Source organism: Carlito syrichta, unplaced genomic scaffold (assembly GCF_000164805.1).
Source record: "Carlito syrichta isolate Samal-C Ts95f unplaced genomic scaffold, Tarsius_syrichta-2.0.1 Scaffold288054, whole genome shotgun sequence".
In the NCBI taxonomy this organism is placed as follows: Eukaryota; Metazoa; Chordata; class Mammalia; order Primates; family Tarsiidae; genus Carlito; species Carlito syrichta.
In genome coordinates this window covers 6,175-16,006 of record NW_007232150.1, presented here as the reverse complement: position 1 = coordinate 16,006, position 9,832 = coordinate 6,175, and the positions used below count along the sequence as shown (strand labels likewise).

Below are 9,832 nucleotides of genomic sequence, written 5' to 3'. Positions count from 1 at the left end.
AAAAAAAAATAATTACTGAAGCTGAATGCAGCCTCTCACAATGCTAGTTGGTACACTGATGCCAATAGGTTCCAAGACTACTTACCTAGTGGGGAAGCATAAGAGGCCAGCCCTCCAAAAGTTAATTCCAGTTTTTTTGAGTCCCTCTTTGTATAAGCAACTTGGATTTAAATGAGCAGTTTGTTCTCTCTCTGTGGGTAAGGAAGAACAAAGTCCTTTCCTTCCTGCCATGAGGCTTTGATCTTTTGTTTGCTTTCTGCTCTATTCCTTTGGAAACCTGATAAATATGGAACGGCAATTGTGCTACTAGGCAGCAATGTTTAGGTAAAAGAGACCACTGAGAAGAGATTGATTGCTTCTGGAAATGAAGAACTATTTCTTTTATAGTTTAATGTATTTTAATAGCAAACTTAAAGGAACAGCACAGAAGACAGACAACATTAAAAACATGTACTTGCATGTAGGACAACTCAGTTAGAAAAGTATAGTGAATGGATGGAATCTACCGTATGATAAAAATGCTACAAACGTCACTTAGTTGCCATCAATAAGAAATTTACTTGTTTTAAAAAAAAACCCAAATGCTGGCATTATACAGAAAAATTTAACAGGTTTATTTATAATTGTTATAAAGTTTAATCTCTGAAACTTGTTCACTGAAACATTTTGACTAGCATTAATGCTTTACATCCCCACTTTTATATTAAAAATTCACACACAAATGAAAACGGAAAAACTGTCAATCCCTGATTTCTGTCCCCTATTTTTCCACTCGCAATCATATACTTAGGTACCTTTTGACCCCATGAGGAGGAAAAAAATCTAACGTTCAGAACTACCAATAACAGGAAGAAGAGAATTTTTTTTTTTTGAGAATGAAATGTTTCCCATCATACCGTCATAGTGGATTTAAGCACGCTGTCCACGTTTGCGGATGTCTTTTGGCATAATTGTTACACGTTTGGCATGGATAGCTCACAGGTTGGTGTCTTCAAAAAGGCCAACCAGATAGGCCTCACTTGCCTCCTGCAAAGCACCAATAGCTACGCTCTGGAAGTGCAGATCTGTTTTGAAGTCCTGAGCAATTTCTCTCACCAGACGCTGGAAAGGAAGTTTGCAAATCAGAAGTTCAGTGGACTTCTGATGACTTCTAATTTCATGGAGTGCCCCAGTACCAGGCCTGTAACGATGAGGTTTCCTCACCCTTCCAGTAGAGGGCGCACTCTTGCGAGCGGCTTTTGTAGTCAGTTGCTTCCTGGGTGTTTTACCATTTGCGGGCAGTCTGCTTTGTATGAGCCATGGTATAGAGACCTCCTTACTTACCCCCCTTCTCCTTCAGTTGGAGCTCGGCGAGCTAGAGGCGGCGCTGGCATTGAAGAGCGACCAATGAAGAACTATTAATAGCAGATAAGAAACCATAATTTGGGAATTCCCCTCCACTAGAAGTCACCTATATTAGTTCCTCAGGGCTGTCAAAATAAATTACCACAAAGCTGGTGTCTTAAAACAACAGAAATTTTATTCTCTCACTGTTCTAGGACCTAGAAATCTGAGATCAAGGTGTCAGCTGGTGCCAGACGCAGTGGTTCGTGACCATAATTGTAGCACTTTGGGAGGATTGCTTGAGGCCAGACATTTGAGACCAGCCTGGGTGAGAAAGCAAGACCCCAACTCTAAAAACAAACAAACAAACAAAAAAGGATAAGCAATCAGGACCAGGGTCATGCTCAGTCTGTAAGGTCTAGGAAAGCCTCCTTCCTTGCCTTTTCTAACTTGTGGTGATTTCTGTCAATCCTTGGCATTCCATGACTTGTAGACGTATCACTCCAATCTCTGCCTGTGTCTTCACATGGACTTCTGTGTGTCTCTGTGTCTGACCAATTTAGGGGTATATGTGTTGAGACTGCATTGTTGGGGGTTGAGTGAGAACTTCAGTCATATAGAAAACCAAATTCTATTTGCATAGCAGTAAAAATACAAGGGAGGGACTCAAACAAAACTGGAATTATTTTATGGAGGGAGGCTTCCTTGTTGTACAGGCTTCCACCACTAGGTAAGTAATCTCAGAACCCGTTGACTTCAGTGTACCAGCTAGCATTGTTGTGAGAGGCTGTGTTCAACTTCAGTGAATTGTTTTGTTTTTAGAAGGGGGGGATTTTTTTCAATGTATTTGTCCATTTCATGATGGGTAATTTATGAGCATACCTACCCCCACCACACTGAGTGTTCAGCAGTTTTTGAGCAAAAACAGCACGAGCCCCATGCCCCACCCTCCCTATTCACCCTATCTCACTCTGAATTATTTTTGTTGTTGATGAAAAAAGTCCTCAAAGAGAAACATTTTGCTGATGTACAAGAGGTGAAAAAAAAAAAACAAAAACCAGCAGAAGCACTAAAAGACATCATGATATTTTATTTTCATTTCTTATTAGACTATCTTCCTGACTAGATAGTAGGGCAATGCTTACATGCCTTGCTCACTGTTGTAATCCTCCAAAGATAATACAGGGTTTAATTAGGGCAGAATAAGTATTTTTGATAAGAGGGAAGGAAAGAATGAGAGTCTACAATGATATAGTTAGAACTGAGTAAAGTATGTGGCTGATCCTGACCAAACAGCACAGATAGCAGGAAAATAATATTTTCAAGAGTAAATTATGTAGGCTTTATGGTCCAATTAGTAGCCTATTGCTTTTGCTTTGTTTATACACACTACATTAGTATCTTGTAAAATTAACCTTGAGCAATATGAGGACAGCAGCCTTCGCCTTTGACCAAAGGGCTGACTAAAGCTATCAGCATTTAGTGTAAATGGACCCCAAGAACCAAGGAAGCTGCTCTGCAAACCCGCCTTAAGAATTCTGGGATGTGCCAGGAAGAGGTAGAAGTGAGTGTCACAAGGAGGACCTTGGAAGAGAGGATGAACAAGACTTTAAGGCATATGGTTACACTCCCAGACACCAAAATAATTAATTACCTTTCTATCTGAAGAAGAAGAAATAAAGACTGCTTCCCCCTTCCCCAGTGGTAGGTATACCAGGAAAGCAAGGACATTCACCCAGAGATGGGAGAATAAGAATATGAGCACTGCTCTAAAACCAAGAATCAGGTCAGGAGAGAAAGTTGTCTAAAGCATTCAAAGAGGTTCCTCTGCAGCCCAGCTTTTTTGATAAACAGCCTGTTGATCTCTTTAAGTAGAGGAACTAGGAAATCTGAGAGGAGAGAACTTTTAACTCTTATAGGAGCTATCAATCACAGTCATGAAAAATGTTGACAAACTCAGAATTAGGTTTCCTTCTTCCTAGACAGGATGAGCTCTGGCTCTTGACAGGCACAGATTCTTCCCATTGTCATGTCTAAGCTAAAAACAGATGGAACAGGTCATAGATCTGTCAGCCCCCAAAGCACTTGTGCTGGAGACTACAGTCAGAAGCACTGAACCAATGACTCAGGGAAGGAAAACCTCTATCAGTCGGCATCCAGGCAGGAAAATAGAAACCACATCACTTATTTAACAGAAAAGATTTAGTGTAGGGACTTGATTAGAGAAGTTTGGGAGACCTGTAGCGTACAAGGGAAGCATTGAGGTGATGCAAGACAGCAATCACAGAAAGCAGCTTTATCTCCTGGGACTGGAGGAACAAAGAGGAAACCCTTGAATTGAGAAGCCCAGAGAAGGAGCTGTACTGAACTGGGCCAGAGACCCCTATGGTAAGTTTGCTTTCTGGGTGGCCTTGATTCTCCTGTGGCATGAAGAGATCCTACAGGTCTAGGACTCTGGCCCAAGGAATAGCACTGCTCTGTGGGTGGTGCTTCCTTAGGAACTTGAAGGAGAGCCCCACTGAGCAGTGATTCAGATCTTTAAGTAGACCATGTGTCAGCATCTCCGAAAGGCCCAAAGAGGCTGCTCCTTTGAAGTATGAAAACTGCAACCACCTGCTGCCACTAGACCCGACCTCTGCTGAAAAGTTAAAGAAAAATTGTCAGGGCAAAGCTGGCAGAAGCTGGAAACAAGTGAAATGGATCAAGTCCCTACTCCCCACTTTTGCTTTCCAGTTTCCCTCTAGGGCCTCCTCTGGGCAAAAATGAACAGAAATCCTGCTGCAAAGAAGAAAGATGGTTTGTAGCATCTCAGGTTCAGACTCGCAGAGCTGGGTTTGGAAGTAAGAAATAATAGGTTAATAATGAGTACAGTTGCTGCCCAAGGAACTCAGGCCCCTCAGCTCTGAATTAGCTCAGGTAGCCACCGCAACACAGAGAGAGGCAGAAGGATGTTTGTTGTGTGTTCCTTGGCAGGCAGATCCACATAATAGTTCTGGTGGACAGCCGAATTAGCATATCAGGGAAGTTGAGTAGAGACTGAATTATAATTTCTAACTCTGAGTTTTTATACCTCTCCAATATAGCTAACAAAAGTGACAGTTCTGCCTTAGAAAGCCCACATTTTTAGTGCTACCTAACCACCTGTATTGATTATAATGCATTATAATTCAGAAAAATTAAGCATTCTAGTAGGTATCATTCTTCTGATTAATCTATCATAATCTGATGAGAAGTGTTGAAGGGGAAAAGACAGCATATGGGAGCACACAAATGCATAGCAACTCAGTATTAAACTTTCAACAAGTTCTGACGCAGATGTATGCTCTGCCAAGAATGAGACTTACTAACCCTAAACAAAAAGTGCAAAAGCAATACCCAGTCACAACTTTACTCTTGAAAGTGACAGGGAGCCAACATAAGAAGACATTGTCTTTAAGAGACCAAACCTTTTCTCCAATCTCATGTTTTTACAGAGAGTGTCAGGGACTCTATTTAGCTAGGCTGCTGAGATGCCAGAACCAACTGTGATGCTTAGCTAATGGCTAGAGCTCTCATTCAAGGACAACACTGACTCACCTCCAGCTGGTGGTGGAGGATTAAGGCCTATCTCTCCTCTGAGTTATGATGATCTTAGTAGAAAACTAGTAACAACTTGTGGTAGTACTTAGTCCCAGACCTGGCATATGGCAGCTCTCGTTAGTTTGGATAGTCATTATAGTGGTGAAAGTGGCACAGCAGTAACCAAAAATCCTTCCAAATATGAGAAAGTCCATTTCTGGTTGGTCGTAGATCAGTGGTTCTCATCTGGGAATGATCTTTTCCTTTAGCCAGAAGATATTTGGCAATGTTTGAAGATGTACTTGGTTGTCACAACTGAGACAGTTCTACTGGCATCTGGTTGACTGAGGCCAAGGATGTTGTTAAATGCCTACAATACACAGGATAGCTCCCACAGCAAGTATGTAGCTCAAAATATCAATAATGTCAGGGTTGGCAATCCCCAGTGTAGTTGCACTCAAGGATCAATTGCTAAGCTGGAGAAAAGGAAAGTCAATATAAAACACAAGCATACAACTCCTTCCTTGTCTGGGACCAAAGGACAAAGAAATGTGGCTAAGACTCAGTTTGCGAAGCAACCTTTGTGTAGAAGAAATTGGGTGTACTGCAGAGCCATATCTTGTTTCTCTCAGGCAGATTCGTCATCATATGGTTGTTGGTAATGGCAAACCAATCTGGTTTCACCACTTAGAAGAGGTCTACTGGAATTAAGAAGACCAAAAAGGTAAGGGCTTGTGGTTGGAAAATCATTTGGGGGGAAAAAATGTGTTTTCCTTGATTGATATGCATTATCAAAAACAAAAAGCAGAGAAATGGTTGTTACTGTGAAGTCATAGTTAGCCAACCATAGAAGGTACTACCTGCAAGAGTACTGTGGGGTGATGGAGTCTGTCTGCCTTAAATCACGGGACTGATGTTAAGAGATAATATCATGGGGCAAAAAAGAGCTGCTTTTCAGTCCCAACTGAAGGAGGCAAATTGGTGCCAGTCCCTGCAAAAGCATCCACATAAATAACAAAGTCTTGGTTGTTAGGTCAGTTGAAGGAAAAGAATGTATTTGTTTCTGAGAAAGTGAACACTAAGAAACACAGCATTCTAGCAGGTAGGGGCATTCTACTTGCAATAAAACACTATGGGAAGCAGAACCTGCTGCTCATATAAGGTTCAAACAGACAAGATAAGCAAAGCTTATGATAGGGTATTAACTGAACCAGGAAGAGAAAGAGTGATCTTCTAAAAACCTTCTTGAGTTTGAAGAACAGTAAAAGGTGCTGGCCCTGAAAGAGTGTAGACTTTGCAGAGATGGGAAAGAATTCAGAACTAAGGAAAATTTGATGGCCCATCTCTGTCAGGAAACTCTCCCATCTGGCCTTTCCTAAGTAGAAATGATGTCATTCATCAGTCTGAAAATTTCCAAGATAAACTGTGTCCATTTTTTGCATCAGAGACAACTGGAATGTTTTCTCATTTATCCATCATAATTGCTTCTCCTTACAAGGTCATTTTTAGAAAGCCAAACCACAGCTGCCCATAGCCCTTAAATGTGTGGTTCCACACTACCTAGCCCCAATTATCCTTCCCTGATGGTCATTACAAACTTCACTCTAAGCCGGGCAAGGATGAGGGGCTATGATATTCAGTCTTCCTCAGCTATTCCTGTCCTCAGTGATCATTCATTAGTAATAAGATCTTAAACTTACATAGCACTTGATATTATTTTCTTCAGTTCTCTCACTGAATCTTGGCAACATCTCTAATTGCTTTATTGTCTTCTTTATACTCAGAAGGAAACAAGACTCTAATAGGTTGAGTGCTTCTGAGTTCAAATTTGAAACCAGATCTTCCCCCTCCCACCCAGGGCTCTTTTTCCTCTTTTCATACTTTTCCCTCTTTCCATACTTCTTCTCTGAGCATCTACTACCCCATCACAACACACTCAGACACAGCACTCTTTATGCCTTTTCTTTTCTTTCTATATTCGTCATCATGGGTGCAAGTGTCTGTTTCAATGATTACCAGCTTTCTAAGAAGATAGATCAAATCTCATGTGTTTGTTTATCAAATTACTAATACTCTCTTAAACACTGAATATGTGTCTAAGTGATTTTTACTTTTTAATGCATTGTAAAATATAGAAAGTGTAAAATATAAAAACTTAAGATAAACAATACAATAAATATTCTTCATGGCATGTTGAAAATTTATTAGCAATTATATTGAATCATTGGTGGCTGTTTTAAAAGCATGGTTCATCAAAAAGTCTGAGGCCACCAAGGGTTTCAACATGTTATTTGGGAGTTAGAATTCTACTGGAAGAGATTAAACCTGTTCCATAGCAATCAACAAATAAAAGCCACAGTCAGCCACAATTCATCAAATTCTTGGATTTCATGTTCAAGAGCAGGGTGTTTCTGATGAATGATATTGAGAATACTGGATGAAGAACCACAGACAACTCATTCCTTCTAAATCAATTATCAAACTCTACTTTCAGCTTCTACCTACAATAGCAAACGATGTGTGTTATTATTTATTTCTAAAGATACAACTAAACATTCACATCTTACTTCTGTCATCTTTATGGACCATGATAAAGAGAATAAAATTTCCAGTACAATTTTCTAATAGCACAGAGCACAAGCTCATTTTGAATGACATGGAGGATTTGTTCATCCAGTTTTATTCTAAAACAATGGAAAGTTAGCATTGCCTTATTACAAAAGTGTATAACTTATTAGGGCTGGATCGTAGCAGGGGTCCCCACTTTAGGTCAATGAAGTAGGTCGGATACTCACAATCTGAGAACAAAGTCAAGCAAGGGTGAGACTATCCAGCATTTTCCTAGGTATTAAATTTGGAATTTCCGCATTCAAAGCAAAGTGGTGGTCCTAATACCACATTTCATATTGAACGTCAATGAAAAGAAAAAAGAAAAACAGAAGCAACGGTTGCCTTAGAATCAACTGTTGGTCATAAATCACTTATTTTAGAAGTCCAACTGGTTCCAGAGGAAATGATTGAGGTAAGATGATGGGGATAGAAGGTGTCTTAGGGGTCAATGGTCACCTTAAAGTAAATCTGCAGTCTGACAATGCTTCAAGTGCTGTGGGATCCACAATCCTGCCTAACTCTTTTCAGCCCACACATCTAAATTCAGGATTTGTACCCTGGATGTTGTACATGCAAAAGAAAAAACTGGAAACTATTTGATGTGACTACAAGTCTAAAACACAAGGAGGTTTTTTCTTCTAGATTGTTTTGTTTCTTTATCAATTTATCACTGACATCACTTTGGAGTTAGACTATGTGCCGAACCACAGTCCTCCCATTAGCCACTCTCAGAGCACCTGGACTCTAAAGCTCATCCAGGCAGACGTTCTGTTTGAATGGAAGAGACAGGTTTACTTATCTTCCAATCCAGAAATGTGCTCATCAGACCTGCACAGATAGCAGTATCCCTACAAAAACTACATTCTTCAAGGAGAAGAGCTTCAGAAGATACAGGTTAATTTCTGAAGAAAGGGAAAAGCTTCTTGAGGGATGCTTTGATCTCCTTGTTTCTTAAAGTATAGATGAGAGGGTTGAGGGTGGGGCTTAACATGGTGTACAGCACACCGGCCAACTTGCTCTTCTCTGCACTGTAGCTGGTGACAAGGCTTATGTAGGCATAGAAGACAGCAGTGTAATACATGCACTCCACAATGAGGTGGGAAGAAAAGGTGGAGAAGGATTTCTGCTTCCCCTCTGCAGTTTGCATCTTCAGTACACCAGAGATGATGAAGCCATATAACACGATGATCATCAGGAAGTTTAATATGCCATAAAAGGCATCTGCCAAGACAATCATGACACTGTTCACATAGGTGGAGCTGCAGGAGAGAAGTAGCAGTGGAGAGACCTCATAGAAGAAATGAGTAATGACACTGGGGCCACAGATATTCAAGCGCAGTATCAGTCCCGTGTGGACGGCTGTGTTGAAGGCACAGAACAGTCACACACCTGCAACCAGCATGCTGCAGAATGCCTTGTTCATCATGGCGCTGAAGTGCAGCAGTTGGCAGATGGCTGCATACCGGTCATAGGCCATAACTGTGAGGAGGAACAGCTCAAAGGATGCGGCCCATGTGAGGAAATAGAGCTGGGCCATACAGCCCCCATACGAGATGGAACTCTCCTCTAACACTAGGCCTGTCAGTGCCTTGAGCATGATGGAAGAGGTACAGATAATGTCCATAGTAGCCAAGTTGAACAGAAAAAAGTACATGGGAGTGTGGAGCCCAGGGTTGAAAGTGATGGCCAAGATGATGAGGACATCACCTGTGAGGGCCAGAGAGTAGAGGGAGAGGAAGCAGCTGAATAAGAGAACCTGGTATTCTGGGTGCTCCGAAAAGGCCTGCAAAATAAACTCTGTAACCAGCGTCTGGTTACTCATGGTCCTTGGACTAAGAGAGCCTTCTGAGGCTACCAGGTGAATCTTCACCCACAGCTTCATGTGATTTCAGGGCTAGAGAGCTAGAAGAGAGTATTTGCATTGGTGCAAAGATGCAGAACTTTTGAAATATGTACTCCACTTGAGGCAGAACTTTCTCTTCTAGAAATTTATCCTTAAAAACATCCTCAAGGTGCCAAAGCAGTGCTATTTATAGCAGTGAAAATTTAAACTCAACCTAAAACTCTTAGAAGTGAGTATTGATACAATGCTGTGTAGTTATCAAAATAATACTTTGAAAGTGTTTTACTGATGTTTTAAAAATAGAATTATAAAAAGATTAAAAATAATATATCAATAAGATCTCATTTGGGAATTTTTTAAAGCATGTATATTATAAGTACCTGTAGGAGAAAAAACTATTGAGTGACAGACCAGAGTTTGGGTGTTAGACCAGAGTGGGAGTTAATGATGATTGATTTTCACTTCCATGATTTTGCTGCCCTGAATTTTCTGATTTTG

General features: G+C 40.7%; 1 protein-coding gene across 1 annotated transcript; it reads right to left on the bottom strand.

Annotated features, from left to right (window-relative positions):
* Nucleotides 1-8,386: 8,386 nt before the first annotated feature.
* Nucleotides 8,387-9,373, bottom strand: LOC103255352 (olfactory receptor 13A1). Its single transcript, XM_008053312.1, is given in 1 exon segment — nucleotides 8,387-9,373. A coding segment is annotated over 1 exon segment (987 nt).
* Nucleotides 9,374-9,832: the final 459 nt, after the last annotated feature.